Source organism: Colobus angolensis, unplaced genomic scaffold, assembly GCF_000951035.1.
Source record: "Colobus angolensis palliatus isolate OR3802 unplaced genomic scaffold, Cang.pa_1.0 Scaffold214, whole genome shotgun sequence".
Lineage (NCBI taxonomy): Eukaryota > Metazoa > Chordata > Mammalia > Primates > Cercopithecidae > Colobus > Colobus angolensis.
In genome coordinates, this window is record NW_012115311.1 from 5023652 (window position 1) to 5043526 (window position 19875).

Consider the following 19875-nt stretch of genomic DNA (forward strand, 5'->3'; position numbering starts at 1 on the left):
CGCCTGGCCTAATTGTTGTATTTTTAGTAGAGACAGGGTTTCACCGTATTGGCCAGGCTGGTCTCAAAACTCCTGACCTCAGGTGATCTGGCCGCATCGGCCTCCCAAAGTGCTGGGATTACAGGCGTGAGCCACTATGCCCTGCTGCTGCCTATCTTTTACTTAGTCACTTTTATTATTATTCACCATTTGTATTTTACTTAATAACTTTTAATTACTCACCTTGAAATATTTCCATTAAGGACGCATAGAATGTTTTTATTTCAGCAGCGCTACTGAACCTGAAATTGTGTCTGGTCATCTAAATAATTCAACATGATCTCTGGAGGAAAAACATTCTGGGCATCACTTAGGGTTTCATTGCAAGCAATAGAAACTGATTCTGCCTTGGGGGGAGAAAAGACTTACTTGGCAGAATTAAAGAAAGATGTAACCATGAGGACGCCAGAAGGCCAGGTATTAGGGCAGCTCTGGTCATTTCCAAGGTAGGAATAAATAGCAGGTATCTTTAGAGTGCTGACACTAGAAAGATCCTTCTGCAAATATTTTTTGGGAACAATGACATTCTGCTTAAGATTCGGGTTACAAGGAGAAGACTGTTACCTTAGCTTCCTCACATGCTCGCTTCTTAGATGGAGATGGGGACTGAATCGACAGTTTTATGATGAGCACAAAGACTAATGGGAGTAGTTCCCAAGGGGAAAAACAGCTCTATCATCAAAAAAATAGATAAGAACAGCAAGTATCCGCTCTGTTGAATACTGATGAGCAATGTTCAATTCTAACTGTCCTGTTCCTTTCTGATCCTAGTGCTGCCTCCTGTGCTCGTGCCAAGACACAGTGAATATAACCCCCAGCTCAGCCTCCTGGCCAAGTTCCGCAGCGCCTCCCTGCACAGTGAGCCACTCATGCCACACAACGCCACCTATCCCGACTCTTTCCAGCAGCCTCCGTGCTCTGCACTCCCTCCCTCACCCAGCCACGCGTTCTCCCAGTCCCCGTGCACGGCCAGCTACCCTCACTCCCCAGGAAGTCCTTCTGAACCAGAGAGTCCCTATCAACACTCAGGTCAGTAAGAACTATGGTCTGTGGGGAAATATGGGAAAATAAGCCCAACATGATGATTTGTGATGGACAGTCACAATGACAGTCATTGTAACTCTCATTCATATAGTGTAAACAGTTGACAAAGCAATCAGCCTTAAAATGATTAGGACTATACCCATTTTGAAGCAGTTACCCTGGAGATACAACATGTTTTTGCTCTAGTTTTAGTTCTAATGCTCTGGAAGCTCTCAGAAACTGAATGGATTTGAATAGTATCCCTGGGAATTTCCGAGAATTTTTTTTTTAAGGCAGTAGAAATAAGATTAAAAGACTTCTGTAATCCAAGCAGACGACTTGGCCTGAGGACAAGCAACATGGAAGATCAAAGCTAGGCCTTAACCTTGGTTGCCTCTTTCAACAATCAAAGGAAGCCTTTGCCTAAAACATATGCCTGCATCCTTTGAGTGAGGCAGAAAGTGAAGCCCCCACTCCAGCCGGTGCATTCTCCCTTTCTGCATGTGAAGCCATGTGAAGAGCTTAAATATAGAGCTCTTCAGTTTGCTGAATTGAGAAAGCATATGGAAGGGAAAGGGAGCCTGTAGCATGCTGTCATAATTGCATTTGCTACCATACCTGTAAAGTGGATCTAAGTTGAGATAATGAATAAAAGATACATACGCACCTCATGAGTGTGAGATAAATAGTATGCGGAGCTGGCAAGTTCCTGAAGGCATGCATAAATACATTTGGTGCCAGATGTTACAGTCTGCCTTTTATTCCTACAATCATTTACTTAATGGATATTTATTAAACTCTTACTATATGCAAGTATTGCCTTCGGATTGCTGAAAGGGGAACTAAATGGTTAATAAAAATTGTGCCTGTCCTCACAGAGCTTATACAATGTGGGAAGATAAGGAGGGAATTGCTTCTTCCCCTCTGAGTTACTTAGTTCCTTTTGCCCCTCAGCAAGTTACATAAGTGTCTACTATTACATTTATTGCACTGTATTATATAATTCCTGTGTGTCTATTTTCCCCATTAAACAGTGAGCCTTCTTTTTTCTATGTCCAGCACAGAGCCTGAAATGCAGTGGTTGCTCATCAGTTGCTTATTGAATAAATAAATTACTACACAGGTGTTTGCTTATTTTTATTTATTTATTTATTTTTGAGATGGGGTCTTGCTCTGTCACCCAGGTTGGAGTGCAGTGGCATGATCCTGGCTCACTGCAGTCTGCGCCTCACAGGTTCAAGCAGTTCTCCCACCTCAGTCTCCCTAGTAGCTGGGATTACAGGGGTGGCACCACCATGCCCAACTAATTTTTGCATTTTTAGTAGAGACGGGGTTTCACCATCTTGGCCAGGCTGGTCTCGAACTCCTGACCTCAGGTGATTTGCCTGTCTCGGCCTCCCAAAGTGCTGGGATTACAGGCATGAGCCACTGCACCCAGCCCACACAGCCATTAGAACATGGACGTGGAGCTCCAGACCATAGGCACAGGTTTTATTGACTCAGTAAGTGATGACTGAGCTCCTGCGAAGTGCCTGGCACTGGGCCAGTGCTAGAGGTGCAGTGATGATCAAGACAATGTAGTTGTCCCCTCTTATATGAGGTTTCAGTTACCTGAGGTCAGTTGCAGCCTGAAAATACTGAATGGAAAATTCCATAAATAAACAATTCATAAATTTTAAATTGTATGTGGGGATGAAACTTCGTGCCAGCCTATCCAGGTTCTGAATCATCCCTTTGCCCAGTGTATCCATGTTGTAGACGCTCTCCACCTGTGAGTCAATTAGTAGCTGTCTCTGTGATCAGATCAACTGTTGAGGCATTGCAGTGCTTGTGTTCAGGTCACTCTGATTTAATAGTGACCACGAAGTACAAGACTAGTGATGCTGGCATATTTTTCTAATTGTTTTACTTTATTATTAGTTGTTGTTCCTAATCTCTTACTGCGTTTAATAAATTAAACTTGATCACAGGTATGTATAGGAAAAAACATAGTATATGTGGTACTCTACTAGCCACAACTTCAGGTATCCCCTGGGGGTCTCACACTGTATCTCTGGTGGAGAAGGGGGACTACTATGGTCTCTGGCCTTCAGGAGGCAGTAGCTGTTGAGAGCCATCACATACAGGTATCCTGTAGCAGTCCAGGCAAGTGATTATAAGGACTTGAACTAAAACAGGGATGTGGGGTTGGAAAGAGGGCAGTGAATTGGAGGAGGGGGTCCAACAGGACTTACGGTAGGGTGAAGGCAGAGATGCTGGAGGGTAGCTTGAGAGTCATTCACTCAGTGTGGGAGCAGGTGGTTGAAGTTTTGCAAGTGGCTGAGTTCACTGAGAAAGAAGAAATACAACAGAAAGAGAAGTCATTTGAGGACAGAGCCTTGGTTAAGGAACAGGAGGATAATTGTATTGCAAAATATATATTTACCTAACACACCTCTATGCTACAAAGACTGCCTGTGCTGACTTTGAATTCCTGCCCTGATTACTCTGACAGGTTGATGTTCCTTTTCCTCTTCCCACCCACGCAGGACAGACCCCAACAATGATGCAGAAGCTGGTTAGTTTCTCACCGAAGGCATAGCCCTTTTCACTTCAAAGAAAATAATTCTTGTCTGAATGATTAACAGCAAAATGCCAACCTGAGTAACAGACCCACAGATAAACAAGCATAAAAGGAACCTTGGCGATTTACTGGTTCAGCCTCTAAATTTTTTAAAAAGCTCTATTGAGGTATAATTCACATACCATACAACCACCCATTTCAAGTGTACAGGTCAATGGCTTTTCATATGTTAATTTTTTTCAAGTAGTGGTGAATTAGATCTAACACAAAATTTATGTAACCTTTTTTTTTTTTTTGAGACGGAGATTTGCTCTTGTTGCCCAGGCTGGAGTGCAATGGCGCAATCTCGGCTCACTGCAACCTCTGCCTTCCAGGTACAAACCATTCTCCTGCCTCAGCCTTCCAAGTACCTCAGGTTACAGGCATGCGCCACCACACCTGGCTAATTTTTTTGTATTTAGTGGAGATGGGGTTTCACCATGTTAGGCTGGTCATGAACTCCTGACCTCAGGTGATCCACCCATCTTGGCCTCCCAAAGTGCTAGGATTACAGGTGTGCTCCACTGCGCCCAGCCCATTTTAACCATTTTTTAAGAGTAAAATCTGGCCGGGTGCAGTGGCTCATGCCTGTAATCCCAGCACTTTGGGAGGCTTAGGCAGGCGGATCACTTGAGGTCAGCAGTTCGAGACCAGCCTCGCCAACCCATGTTGAAACCCTGTCTCTACTAAAAATACAAAAGTTAGCTGGGCATGGTGGTGCACCTCTGTAATTCCAGCTGCTCAGGAGACTGAGGCACGAGAATCGCTGGAATCCCGGAGTTGGAGGCTGCAGTGAGCTGAGATTGTGCCACTGCACTGTAGCCTGGGTGAGGGCTATTTAAAAAAAAAAGTACAATCTGATGGCATTAGGTGCATTAATAATATTGTTCAACCATCACCATATCTATTTTCAAAAATTTTTCATCACCCCAAACAGAAACTCCATACTGATGAAGCAATAGCTTCCCATTTCCTTACTTCCCCAGCCCCTGGTAAGCTCTAATCTACTTTCTGTCTCATTGAATTTGCCTATTGCAGGTACCTCATGTACTAGATTCATACAATATTTGCCCCTTTGTGTCTGTCTTATTTCACTTAGCCAAGTGTTTTCACAGTTTGTGCTGTGGCATGTGTCGGTAGTTCATCTTTGTGACTGAATGATACCTCATTGTCTGGCTATACCACATTTTAAAAAATCAGTTCATTAGCTGTTGGATATTTGGATTGTTCCCACCTTTTGGCTCTAGTAAATAACACACTGCTTTCAATTCTTCGGGTATATACCTAGGAGTGGAAGTGCTACGTTATATGGTAATTCTATTTTCAGTCCCCCTTTTTTGAATTTTAATTTTTTAGAGACAGGGCCTTGTTGTTACCCAGGCTGGAGTATGGTGGCACAGTCATAGCTCACTGAAACTTCAAATTCCTGGGTTCAAGTGATCCTCCTACCTCAGCCTCTGAGTAACTAGGATTACAGGTGCACACCACCATGCCCAGCTAATTTTTAATTTTTTTTGTCGGATGGGGTCTCATCATGTCGCACAGGCTCGTCTCAAACCCCTGGACTCAGGTGATCCTCCCACTTCAGCCTCCCAAAATGCTAAGATTACAGGTGTGAGCCACTGTGCTCAGCCTGTTCTGCCCCTTGAGTAAATAGACGTATTTAGTCAAAGACCTACAAAAAGACTATCTTGCCTTATAACTTTTTTACCAGAGTCATAGGAGTCATAGTCCATTTTCTCAGGAGGAAATACCTTGTCCATGGTTTCCTAGCATGGTCCATGAACCCTGCATTAGAATTGCCATCGGGGCATGTTAAAATGTACATGGCTACATTTAACCACTGACCTATTGAATCAGAATTGCTAAGGATGGGGCTAGGAATCTGCATTTTTAGCGAGCTCTACTGGCAATTTTTTTGTACACCTAAGTGTGAGAACTACTTGTGTGGACAATTAGATACAACAAAGGCAGATCGATCCAACCTTTTATGCTGTTGTATCCCACCACGGGTGTAACAAGACCATTCTGAACTAACATTAGACATGCCTACTGGAGGAATGGGTTGTTTTGTGCTGAGGCCCTCCATAAAGCGTTTTCCCTGTGCCTCATGAGTTTTTACTGTGTTACGAATTATTTTCCATGGAATGCATCCCATTTGCCTAACCATGATCACTGTCCAGTCACAGAACTGACATTTGGGTAGAAGGGCCCTTCTCAGTGTGCCTTGGGTACAAGGTTATAATTACATTTCAGCTCTTCTGTGTTTTGGGGGCATATCCTGAAGTATCTCAGGGATAGAGCGTCCCCGTGGCCATTGTACAATTCGTGACAACATAGAAGCTGAAAATTAAGCTCACTTCAAAGAAGGTTTAGCTTTCCCTGTGTTTTGCAAGCTAGATCACAGACTGTTCTGCTATGAGAAGAGCTAGGAGAACAGATCCTGCATGTGAAAGTCTTGCCCTGAAGTCATTAGAACTCAGTGATAACTCAAAAGTCGGAGGGAAAATGAATTGACCCTTTAGTGAGGCTCTCTGAACAACCAGTTTCTTCTGTAGAGCACTCACAATGCCACTTCAGAAGAGCCTTGTTAGGTTCATAGGGTCTCTCTGTAGGTGTAGCGCTGTCCACCAAGCTCAGGAGTTTAATAGCGAAAGATGTCGGATCCAGCTGTCTTTGTGTGGTTTATCGATTTGACAATTCCTTTGTTCTACTGCTTTCTTTTAGCTGACACACCACCCCTGCCTTATCATGCCACAGAAGCCTCTGAGACCCAGAGTGGCCAACCTGTAGATGCCACAGCTGATAGACATTTAGTGCTATCGATACCAAATGGAGGTAAATTGCAGATGAACAGTGAAATGTAGCTATTTTCCAAAAGTATTTCCTATTACCCCCAAACAAAGCAATTCAAAAAACAGAACCAGAAATGTACTGGCCTGCTGTTTTGCATGTGTTTTAAGAGGCAAATAGGATGGTTTTGCATTTTAACTTTGACATTCCTCGGTACCGTAGAATTAATGTTTTATTATCATTACTAGAATAAGTTAGTTTTTATTTTAACTTAGCATTTAGAAGTTTGTAGTTCTTGATGTTAAGTATGGAGTTGGGAACTCAAGAAGTTAGGGATTTTATTCTATTTGTGTTTTTACCATATGTTTATAGTAGTGTCTTTCATTCGGCCGGAGAGGTATTCTTAGAAATATACATAAATGAAGTTTTTATAAAATTTTATTTGCATCTTATAATAGTCTAGATAAGTGTTGCTTGACTTTAATGTTTGTGTAAACCACGTTGTGATCTTGCATAAATGCAGATTTTGATTCTGTAGATCTTAGGGTGGGGTCCAAGAATCTGCACTGTCAAGCTTCCATGTAATGCAGAGAGGCTACTGTTCCACAAGCCAGATCGTGAGTAGAGAGGTTCTAAAGAAGTGTACCATTTGAAATAGTCCAAGTGAATATTTTATAAACTGAGATCCTTTTGTAAGAGAAATAATAACCCCCGAATTTATCTGTTTCATAAATTTATATTCAGTACATATAGGAACACACTCTAGATGCAAGAATGACGAGGATATTCTAGGAAGACAAAGATAATATAATCAATAGAAAGGCAAAGAAAGGGTGTGGGTGGCAAAGAAGAGGAACTCTGAGCTTTGGTTACAGAAAAGTGACTTAACTTTATGTTGGGTGTGAAAACATTCATGGGTTTCCTGATGAAATATCCAGCTCTCTTTAAATGTGTTTTTTTTTCCGTGCATAAGTAGATGTCCACAAAGCAGAATGTGAGCCCCTCTATGTGGAAGCTTTTTTTTTCCTTAAATAATTTAATGTCCTATTCAGCATTATTGATTTGCTCTTTATCATAGTCAAACTATTATTTTCCATCTCTAGTTTGTTAGAAAATGATACTGTTTGCCACAAGGTTTCAAGTGGGCACAGTAACAGCAACATGCCATCTTTCACATGTTTCTGAAAGAAGAGTTGACATGCTAGCTTCCTTTGAGCTGTGCTTGCTTTAGGGCCGACAGTTTTTTTATGTTCACCTCTTCATGTCATGTTTTCCCTGGTCCCTTCATGACCAATACACATGTTTATAAATGCTCTAGCCATGGAAGATGAACAAGGACCATGGACTCTACATGTCAGGTGTGCTAGTGAAAGGAGCCAGCCCCAAGCAGCTCCCATGAGAGCTACAGGTTCTGAAAGATTGCAGAGTGGCATGCTTGGTCTTGCAGCCGACTTTCTGGTGAAAAGCGTTAAGTAAGTTTCCTGGTGGAATCATGAACTACACAGCCCAGGTATGACAGTCGCCATGCGCTCTCTGGTTTGTTTTCTTCCAGACTTTCGGCCAGTTTGTTACGAGGAACCCCAGCACTGGTGCTCGGTCGCCTACTACGAACTGAACAACCGAGTTGGGGAGACATTCCAGGCTTCCTCCCGAAGTGTGCTCATAGATGGGTTCACCGACCCTTCAAATAACAGGAACAGATTCTGTCTTGGACTTCTTTCTAATGTAAACAGAAACTCAACGATAGAAAATACCAGGAGACATATAGGAAAGGGTAAGAGCAAAGATGCCATTCCTTTAGTCGTCTAGCCGAAATGTAGATGGTCATGTGTGCAGAAGTGCACGTGACCACCCTCACATATTGGTCATGTGCCCCTGTGGAAGGACCCCAGGGCTGGTGAGCTCCGCGATAGCTCTGACATTTCCACTGGGGAAAGCACATGGGTCGCCAGGATCTTAGTCTCTGCCTCTAACGTCATCATGCCACCTTCTAGGGGTGGCGTGGACCGGGGATTGTGAAGACAAGCAAGATGATAGATATGAAGAAAGCCAGATGAAATTATTGAATAGAAGTATTACGCATTATTTTTCATTTGCCTAAAATGTGCAAAGTAGGATCATTTCTGAAGAACAGGAATTCTGACTAGATGATTATTTGTATCAGGTAAAGTTCCCTTTAGAGACTTAGCAGCTGGGTAGTTAGAAAGAATGACTGATGTATGTCTGGAAGCCTTTGGCATGTGATTGGGGCTCTCCTGTGTGCAGGTGTACAGCAGCTGATGGGGTACAAGTCATACTGGTCTCTGTTCTGACCTGTGATGCTTTTGAAGCCCATCTCATTGGTCTGAGTGATGGTAGCAAATCCCAGCTGAGTGTGTGGTCTGGCTGAGGATCTTTAAATTATTTTCTATTATATTGGAATAGTTGGTATCTTCAAGTGATACCATGGAGTCACAGATGTCAAGAACCTTCTTCAGTCATTTGACCTTTTCTCTCTCCATCCAGCACTTAAACCACCTTGGGAAGGGATCCTGAGCCTTTTCTTCGAAATTTCCGGGGGAGATTCATTGTTCCAGTGCTTTCTAATATGCTTCCTAACATGCCTTCAAAATGTCTCCTGCTGGAGTAAACCTAAAAGCCGTTGTTTGGAAACAGGCTGAAATCATTCACTGATGTTCACTGTTAATGGAGACAGTTACTTTATGTTTATTTATATTCCGTCTCCATAGTGGCTTTGAGGCAACTTACGAGAAACCACTGCAGTGGAATGATATATGAAAAATAGAAAATCAGAAGCACAGGGTTGAGGGAAGGGGAGAAGAATCCAGATGTTGCAGATATGTCATCCATAAGGGTTAACATTGTTAACCAAACTAAGCAGGGTCGGGCCTGGTTAGTACTTGAATGGGAGAATGCCTGACCTCGTGGGAATGCAGCCCAATAGGTCTCAGCCTTATTTTACCTAACCCCTGTTTAAGATGGAGTTGCTCTGGTTCAGAGAGCCGGAGAAGGTAGTGGTGGTTTTGCTCTAGATTTCCTGACAGGGAGAGAAGAAATGAAAACCTCACTCTGGAATGTAATTTTTATCCCAAAGTGGGAAAATAACCATACCTCAAAGGAAATAATCTTTGAATTAATTCCTAAACAAGTTTCTTGAGCATGGCTTTACTTTCAAATGATTTTTAGAAGAACCTTCAGTGAACTCTCAAGGCAAAACATTAACACATAACGTTGTGAAGCAGTTTGCTGAGGAGCTTTGCAGGTTGGTCTGTGTCTTCAGTTTCTGCTGGTGCCGGTGGATCCAAAGACAGGATTCAAATATTAACGGAGTGCTGAATATGTTCTAGGAGCCTGTCTGCAAGTCGCTTCTTCAAGGTGCTCCTGCTGAGGACATGGAGAGTCTATGGTAGTCTGTTTCATTGCTGTAAAGGAATATCTGAGACTGGGTAATTTATAAGGAAAAGAGGCTGGGCATGGTGGCTCATGCCTGTAATCCCGGCCCTTTGGGAGGCGGAGGTGGGCAGATCACAGGAGTTCGAGACCAGCCTGACCAACATGGTGAAACCCCATCTCTACTAAAAATACAAAATTAGCCAGGTGTGGTGGCGCATGCCTGTAGTCCCAGCTGCTAAGAGGCTGAGTCAGGAGAATTGCTTGAACCTGCGAGACGGAGGGTGCAGTGAGCTGAGATCGTGCCATTGCACTCCAGCCTGGGCAACAAGAGCAAAACTCCATCTCAAAAAAATAAACGAAAAAAGAAAAGAGGTTTATCTGGCCCATGGGTCTGCAGGCTGTACTGCAGCACATGTGCTGGCATGTGCTTCTGGGGAGGCCTTTAGGAAGCTTCTAATTGTTGTGTAAGGCAAAGGAGACCCTGTGTGTCACCTTTGAAGAGACAGAAAGAGAGAGAAGGGAGGGAGGTGCTGGGCTCTTTTTAACAAACTGATCTGGCAGGAACTAATAGAGTGAGAATTCACTCATTACCTCAAGGAGGGCACCAAGCAGATCATGAGAGATCCTTCTGGGTGCCCCAGACACCTCCCATCAAGCCCCACCTCCAATATTGGGAATCAGATTTCGATGTCAGATTTTTAGGAGTCAGATATCCCAATTGTATCAGTAGCTCCTGTGTTGTTGACTGAGAGCTCATCTTTAGGGTTAAGAAGCCACAGGAACAAGAGCCGGGACTGATGACCTGTTCCACTAACCGGAGCACCTGATAGTGCTCCCCTCGATGCAAGGGTACTCACTGTCACATGCTCCGAAGGCAAAGTTGCAGTTTTCTCAGAGCTGCTTAGGAATTACTCCAATGTGGAAAAAAAAAAAAAAAAAAAATTTTTTTTAGACATGCCACAAGCCTTGCCATAAAGCATGGTGGAAAAAAGTGTTGGCTTGGGAGATTTTAAAGCAAGGGCAGTCGGTCTTCTGTGACATCACAGGATTCTCTCTCAGATGCTGCCATGGGTTATCTGGGTTCTGAGCAGCATGGCTTCCGGGAGCACCGGCCTGAATAAGTGAGCTGCAAAATGCATTCCTAGGCTAGCAAATGAGTTAACTTGCTCTGTGGAGTTAATTAGCAGACGTTAGATTTTAGTGATATGCATTCATCTCACAAATACTTAGCACCGACTCTCAGCCAGACTGGACACTAGGGATGCAACAGTGGAAAAAAGACAATGCCCAGACTTCCTGGATTACTTGCTGCTGGGGAAAGACAGACACGAAATACAACATACAGTATGTCCAATAGAAAAACACAAAGCAGGGGAAGAGAATGGAGACTTTAAACCAGCGTAACCAGGGAAGGCCTTCCTGAAAAAGTGACGTTTGAGCAGATGTTACCAGAAAGGTGTCCCGATCCAGACCCCAAGAGAAGATTCTTGGAACTCACACAAGAAGGAATTTGGGGTGAGTCCATAGAGTAAACTGAAAGCAAGTTTATTAGAGACGTAGAGAAGCAAAAGAATGGCTACTCCACAGGCAGAGCAGCGGCATGGGCTGCTCGACTGATAGTACAGTTATTTCTTGATTATATGCTAAACAAAGGGTGGATTTTTTCATGAGTTTTCTGGGAAAGGGGTGATTTCTTGGAGCTGAGGGTTCATTTCCTTTTTAGACCGTATAGGGTAACCTCCGGGCATGGCCATGGCATCTAAACTGTCATGGTGCTGCTGGGAGTGTCTTTTAGCATGCTGATGCATTATAATTACCATATAATGAGCAGTGAGGATGACCAGAGGTCACTTTCTCTTTTTTTTTTTTTTTTTTGAGACAAAGTCTTGCTGTGTTACCCAGGCTGGAGTGCAATGGCACTATCTTGGCTCACTACAACCTCTGCCTCCCAGATTCAAGCGATTCTCCTGCCTCAGCTTCCCAAGTAGCTGGGATTACAGGTGCGCACCACCATACCCAGCTAATTTTTTGTATTTTTTAGTAGAGACAGGGTTTCACCATGTTGGCCAGGCTGGTCTTGAAATCCTGACCTCAGGTGATCCACCTGTCTCGGCCTCCAAAATGCGGGGATTACAGGTGTGAGCCACTGCACCTGGCCTACCAGAGGTGACTTTCATGCCATCTTGGTTTGGGTGGGTTTTGGCTGGTTTCTTTGTGGCACTCTGTTTCACGAGCAGAGTCTTTGCGACCTGTATCTTATGCCAACCTCCTATGTCATCCTGTGACTCAGAATGCCCACCATTCTGGGAATGCAGCCCAGTAGGTCTCTGCCTTATTTTAACCCTGCCCGTAGTCAAGATGGAGTTGCTCTGGTTCAAATGGCTGTGACACAGAGAGCAAGGAAGTCAGTGTTTGTGGAGCCTGAACCAGTCTTTCAGGTTAAATTTTAGAGCTCCCTGGCTGGGTGAGGGTCCATTCAAATTGTTGTGGGGCCTTCAAATTTTATTTTTGGTTTACAACATGATCTGACTTCACACTTCGAAAAGATTGCCTGGCTGTTCTATTGAGATTAATTAGACTGTGATGGGCAAGGATAGAAGATTCTTTTTTTTTTTTTTTGAGATAGGCGTCTTGCTCTGTCACCCAGGCTGGAGTGCAGTGAAATAATCTCAGCTTACTGCAACCTCCGCCTCCAGGGTTCAGGCGCTTCTCCTGTCTCAGCCTCCCGAGTAACTGAGATTACAGGCACGCACCACCACACCCAGCTAATTTTTGTATTTTTAGTAGCGACAGGGTTTCTCCATGGTGGCCAGGTTGGTCTTGAACTCCTGACCTCAGGTGATCCCCTGCCTCAGCCTCCCAAAGTGCTGGGGTTACAGGTGTAAGCCACCACACCTGGCCTGAATATATCATTTTTAAAAATTCTTTTTAGTGACTGGACATGGTGGCTCACACCTGTAATCCCAGCACTTTGGGAGGCCAAGGCAGGCAGGTCACCTGAGGTCGGAAGTTGAAACCAGCCTGGCCAACATAGTGAAACTGTCTGTACTGAAAACACAAAAAGTTAGCTGGGTGTGGTGGTGGGTGCCTATAATCCCAGCTACTCGGGAGGCTGAGGCGGAAGAATCACTTGAACCCAGGAGGTGGAGGTTGCAGTGAGCCGAGATCGTGCTATTGCCCTCCAGCCCGGGCGACAGTGTGAGACTCCATCTCAAAAAAAAAAAAAAATTCTTTTTATTATAGTTAATGATGAGCCATTCCCCTACCCAGTAGATATCAATTAGCCTTCACACCACTTCTGGCTTGTATTCCTTGTGACTTAAATTAGCTAAGATGGCTGGCCCTGCTAAAGGAAGGTCATGTTGCCATCCTATCAGCAGTGCGTGCATTTTGAGTTTTGTTTTCTCTGGTGGTGATGATGGGTGCTGATTTACCCCACTTATCATCTAATGGGTATGTCCCTGAGGTAGAGGGGCTGGTAGAAAGCATTTATTTGTAGCCATGCAGCAGTTAACTGGTACAAAGGGATTGAGCCTATGACTTTGACCTCACTAGCAAGATGCTTTAAATAACTACTAACAGTTAGCACTAGCATACCAAAAGCTACCACTTAGATGTCAAAGGCAACACCTTGAGCAGCCTGGAACATCGCATTCCAGTGTGGGACCTATCCATATTCTTCCTTAGAAACTAGGCAGACCACTGGAACTCTCTCCAGTGACATACCAAATAATAATAATATGATGATAGCTACCCCCATTGATTACCTAATATGTAGGAGACACGCTGGCATGCACTTATATGTATCATTTCTAATCCTTATAGTAACTGTACAAGTTAGGTGTATCAGTCCCATTTTACAGATGAGACAGCTAAACCTCTGAGAGTTCAGTAGCTTACACATGGTCACCCAGGTGATGCCAGGGACTCGCACCCATGAGGACTCAGGCCCAGTTGCTCCCCTCTGCTAGAGGGGACTGACCCTCCTGCCCTTTTATCTTGGCGCCCCTCATAGTGGCTTGTAGAATTGAATCTTTCAGTATGGAGTGAAAATGCCTGTCATATGCCACAATCCTTGTGTGCCATGATCACCTCTGCAATGTTGAAAGAAGGCCAAAATGATAATAAAGTGCTGGAATTTTACAATATTTTACTTTTAAAAGGTAAATCAGAGGTTTTATGTTCTTTTTTACAAAAATATCATGCGAGAAGGAGAGTACTACACAGAGATTTTACATAGAGCTCACGGCTACCTCTGTGGAGGATTGTAAGGATCTTTCCAGTAAAAGGACAGAGAACCACTGACATATAATACTGGTATGACTGATACGTGACAGCGCAAAAGAAAGCAAAGGGCGAGTTCCTGACGATGTGGGAATGATGTAATAGTCAATCTAGATAATTGGAGGATACTGTGTGCCTGTTTTTTTAGACTGGCTTTTAAGATGGCCTCGATTTCCAAATAAGTATGCAAACCACAGCTTTGAGTTGACTGCACGAACATAAAACTTGAGGTAGGATTATATTTCTTGGAAATTCATGACTTAATATAATCGTAATCAATAGTACAACATTTTTGAGCACTGACAATTTCTGCTGTAATTGAAGTTAGCTCTGGTAACCTTCACAATGAGCCTGTGCTGGGTTCTTGGTATGCGAGGACACTTTGAGCAAGACTGGCCCATTTCTCTTTTGCAGATCTCCCTTTGTGGGAGAAAAAAATGATAACCATTAACCCTGGTTATTGAACTTTTGGAGATCAAGCATATCCTGAAAATATTTATCACATATTCCAAATCATTGCATTGTTTTCGGAATTGGATTTTTAAAACCATTTTATGAATCTTTATTTTCTTGTATATCTCAAATTCTGTAGAATTCTAGTAATTCTTCTTGTTTTATGAAAGGAATTTCTCTGACATAGGGGTTTCCTTGCAGAGATGTTACCGGAAAGTGGTCCTGACCCAGACCCCGAAAGAGGGTTCTTGGATCTCTCACAAGAAAGAATTTGAGGCGAATCCGTAGAGAAGTGAAGGCAAGTTTATTAAGAAAGGAAACGAATAAAGAATGGCTACTCCAAGGACAGAGCAGCCACGAGGGCTACTGGTTGCCCGTTTTTATGGTTATTTCTTTTTTTTTTTCTGTCTTTTTTTTTGAGACAGAGTTTCCGTCTTGTTGCCCAGGCTGGAATGAAATGGTGAGATCTTGGCTCACCTCAACCTTCACCTCCCAGGTTCAAGAGATTCTCATGCAGGGGGAGGGATTGCATTGGGAGTTATACCTGATGTAAATGACGAGTTAATGGGTGCTGACGAGTTGATGGGAGCAGCACATCAACATGGCACAAGTATACATATGTAACAAACCTGCACATTATGCACGTGTACCCTAGAACTTAAAGTATAATAATTAAAAAAAAAAAAAGAGATTCTCATGCCTCAGCCTCCTGAGTAGCTGGGATTACAGTCATGTGCCACCACACCCTGCTAATTTTGTATTTTTAGTAGAGATGGGGTTTCTGCATGTTGCTCCAGCTGGTCTCAAACTCCTGACCTCAGGCGATCCGCCCGCCTCGGCTTCCCAAAGTGTTGCGATTACAGGCGTGAGCCACCGCGCCGGCTGGTTATTTCTTGATTATATGCTAAACAGTGGGTAGATTATTCATGCCTCCCCTTTTTAGACCATATAGGGTAACTTCCTATATGGTCGCCATGGCATTCGTAAATTGTCATGGCGCTGGTGGGAGTGTAGTAGTGAGAATGACCAGAGGTCACTGTCATCTCCATCTTGGTTTGGGCCAGCTTCTTTATTGCAGCCTGTTTCATCAGCAAGGTCTTTATGACCTGTATCTTGTGCCAACCTCCTTATCTCATCCTATGATTTAGAATGCCTGTCTGTCTGGGAATGCAGCCCAGTAAGTCTTAGCTTATTTTACCCAGCTTCTACTCAAGACGGAGTCACTCTGGTTGAAACGCCTTGGGCCGAGGGTCTGCATGTCCAGGTGGTATTTGGGTTGCCTCCTTTCCCAATGGATTTCATTTCCCTGTCTCAAAATAGTCCTTTTGTTCTGCCTCTGAATACATGTAAGGCTTCTCATGTTAAAAAAAGCAAATCCTAAAAAAGCATTTTAACATAGGATGCGGTGTCACACTGTTACGGTCATTAAACTTGATGTTGCAGAATACTTAATATCCTGAGAAAATATTCACAAGATATTATTAACTGAAAACAAGTTTTAAAACATCCCGTAGAGTATGATCCCAATTTTCTTCTTAAAAATGCACATGGCTGAGCACAGTGGCTCACACCTGTAATCCCAGCACTTCGGAAGGTCGAGGTGGCTGGATTGCTTGAGCCTAGGAGTTTACGACCAGGTGGGCAACATGGTGAGACCCTGTCTCTACAAAAACGTTAGCTGAGTGTGGCGGTATGCATCTATAGCCCCAACGAGTCAGGAGGCTGTCTCAAAAACACATAAAAAAGACTGAAAGGTATATAATAGATCTTAGCTTTGATTATTTATGGGCTGTGGATTTGTGGCTGATTTTTCTTTTCTGTCTGTATTTTCTAAATTTTCTATAGTGGGCTTTCTCTATCCTGTGAGGATGGGGCGCGCATGGTGTGTAAGGATGCTCTGGAAAGCAGCAGCAGTGGTAAGGGAGACACCTCACAGTGCAGCCCAGGCAGAGTGGCTGCGTGTTTGAGTGGCAGTGATGGAACATGCCGTGTAGTGCAGTTGGACCCAAACAAGCTGTTCATCGTGTTGTGCCAAGAGACTCAGTCCTCAGGGACAGTCTTAGAGGACCAGCCTTGCTGTCAGCCCAGTGATGACTTTGTGTGAGTTAGGAAAAGGTGCCTCTTCCTCAAGAGAAAACTACTGCCATCTGCTGGGAAAGGATTGTAATAATTACACAAAGCTCTGAAGACTAGGAGGCAAACCCTGGGTTGCAGTGGTTGTGCAGTGCACAACGTTAGGCACAGTCCTGTGCCAGACCTGCCTCCATCCTCTAACCTAGGCCTTGGTGTGGATCTGGAAATCTGTATTTTTATATTATTAGTATTTTGTTTATGACCCATTAAAACTTTTTTTGTTGTGGGAAATTTGAAATAGGAAAACAGAGGAATACAATGAGTCTTCATCTTACTATCTCCAGCTTCAATAAAGATTCACATTCTGTGCCATTCTTTTTCATCTATCGCTCTACAGTATTTTTGCTGGAATATTTTAGAGCAAATCTCAGGCTTCATATCCTTTTTCCCATCTATTGGAGTTTATATCTAACTATATAAGAAATTTTTTAAAATACAATTATTACACTCAGAAATATATATATTTTCTTAAAGCTTCTAAAATAGCTGTGCAGAAGAAAAGGCAACAAAGGCAAGGGAAAGATTAATTACAAACTCAAGAGGAGGTGTTGTGCTTGTGCTGGGACGTTTAGGTTTTATCCTGAGAGTTGTGGAGAGGCTTCGGCATTCTCTGTGTAGGACACTCTGCCTTTTATGGTGATCTTTTTGCCTCCCTCCCAGTGAGGAGGGTATCCCTGCACCTGCCTTCCACTTTGGGACGCTGACTTCCTCCTCTGTTAGTAGATTCCAGAGATTGGCGCACTCTCACCAGCCTGCCCAACCTACCCTCTTCCCAGTCATTTCCTGTCATTCAAGACAACGGAAGAGGATTAAAAGGGGACACCCTTTTGAAGTTCGACCCAGCAGACCCAAATTAAACCCAAGGTTCTTCTGGTCCTCATTAACCACAACACAGGACTCCACACTCCCTGATCTCATAAAAAGTGGGTGGCAGTCACACTCAACTGAGAAGCTCAGATGAAAAAAGACACAGCCCTTAAAGAAAGACACAGCCCAAGCACATACGTAGTTCAAGATGTGGGTGGAACTTGCTTGAGGGCCGCATTGCCAGGGTTCTCTTTATGATCTCAGGCAGTACTTCTTTTGGGGCATTTATTCCTTATTGCTAGGAGTTAGAACAGACTGCAGGATTGTGACATTAGCTTTTCCTTCCAGAAGCTTCTAATGCTTCTTAATTACAATAATGAACATATTAATGGCGTATTTGATGGCAACAATAATAGGTATGATGTCTCTTTTGAGCATTTCATACAAGAACTGTCAGAATGTAGGCTGCAGTAAAATCTGGACGTGTTCATGCTTTTCCTGTACCATTTTAAAGGAATATCACTGGCTGGGTGTGGTGGCTCATGCCTGTAATCCCAGCACTTTGGGATGCCGAGGAAGGTGGATCACGTGAGGTCAGGAGTTCGAGACCAGCCTGCCCAACATGGCAAAACCCTATCTCTACTAAAAATACAAAAAATTAGCCAGGCATGGTGGCAGGTGCCTGTAATCCCAGCTAATCGGGAGGCTGAGGCAGGAGAATCGCTTGAACCCGGGAGGCAGAGGTTGCAATGACCTGCGATCACGCCACTGCGCTCCAACCTGGGTGACAACAGGGTAACTCCATCTCAAAAAAAAAAAAAAAAGTGCAGGTCACCCAGCCTCACCCTGGACCTGCTGAAGTAGTGATCTGTTTTAATAAGCCCTGCAAGTGGTCTTACTGCAAGCTAAGGTTTAAGAACCACTGTTCTACTCTGTGGTGATCTTGAATCTGACACTAGCGTTTAAAGCTACTATTTTGGCCTACCAGATGGATGCAAATAACATCGTTGGCCTACTTGACTCCTCCTCAAATGCTGCTGTCTCTAGCCAGAATCTGGCCTCCTTCACCCTGAGGCTGGGTTCCACCCTTGCCTGGTGTTTCTGGGCGGGCTCCACGTGCTGGTGCCATTGGCTCTGCTCTTCTCTCTCAGGGTGCTGGACAACTGCCTACCTGCCCAGACTCTTCTCTGCATTGGTAGCTTAGCCAGAGTGGACTGTGGTTGCAGATGACCTGAACATGATTGAAAACCAACCCCCAAAGACCAGACTCATATAACAAAAAAATCGTATTTATCTTATGTAATAGGTTTTGAGAGGATTATATATTTGAAGGTCATTCAATTCACATATCGACTAAATCCTTAGCAGCTCCACTCTGGCTCCTTTACCTGCTTTCCCTCTTGATAAAACCTCTGCCCACCCCCACAAGGCAGGCCTTTCCCCTCTGGAGCCCGCAGGGGTGGTTGTAGGAGGCGGTGTTTGCATTTTGCCCCAGCCTGGGGTTCTTTTTATGATCGTGAGGGTCCAGCCAAGTAGCTCTCCCAGCCAGTTAGGACCATCCTTCTGCCCCTTGGCACCACCGCCTAGGCCCTGGGGTTAGGGCCCAAGGCCATTCAGGAGAGTGGGTAACAGTGATGAGATAGAGGAGGGAGAGGAAGGCTGAGGGAAGCGGAGAAGGGGAGCCAGTTTCTGGCTGAGGAAGAGGAGAGGCAGTGACAGGACAGTCGTGGCCTGGATATCCAGGGCTGTGCTTTAGCTGTGCGACCCTGACTCAGTTGCTTCAGAATGATGTGGTTGGGATACATACTACTCAAAATTGTTCTTTTCTAAAATTGTATTAAGGGAAAAGGAAACAATAAATATGGTGGGATGTAATCACATATAATGCAGAACTGCGTCAAGTGCTACTTAGGACCTGACAGACTCCCAGCAGCTATATCAGTAATGTTTCCCACGTTCTAAGTTACGCACACAGGGCCCTGAGCAGCCCTGGAAGCTGTAAGTTCTGTTCTTTAAAACTTTCACAATTTCATTCTGAGGAGACCCCAAATATATAAGTATATTCTGGAGTGTTTCTACAAACACCTTTTAACTGCAGTGATCATATGTATAATCACATTGACTTCTGGTGCTGGAGACTTTTTTTCCCCATCAAAAGTTGGAGTAAAATTGTTCTGATGTTTAATATTCCCTAGACTAGAATTTCTTCATTTTTTTCTGACATCAGTCCCTTGCTATACATTTATATTAAATCTCAAACCCAGACATTTAGAGGGAAAGAATCAACTCAAATCTAATTTGGAATGGAAATGAGCATGAGCAGCAACATTCTCAGGATGCTTTTCTTT

General features: G+C 43.8%; 1 protein-coding gene across 1 annotated transcript in view; it reads left to right on the forward strand.

Moving 5' to 3' along the window:
- Positions 1 to 19875, forward strand: part of SMAD9 (SMAD family member 9) — a 75827-nt gene that overhangs the window by 45551 nt on the left and 10401 nt on the right. Inside the window, exons 3-5 of the mRNA XM_011943013.1 lie at positions 811 to 1068; positions 6392 to 6502; positions 8010 to 8231. Coding sequence (XP_011798403.1) covers positions 811 to 1068; positions 6392 to 6502; positions 8010 to 8231 — 591 coding nt within the window. The remainder of the gene's footprint in view (positions 1 to 810; positions 1069 to 6391; positions 6503 to 8009; positions 8232 to 19875) is intronic.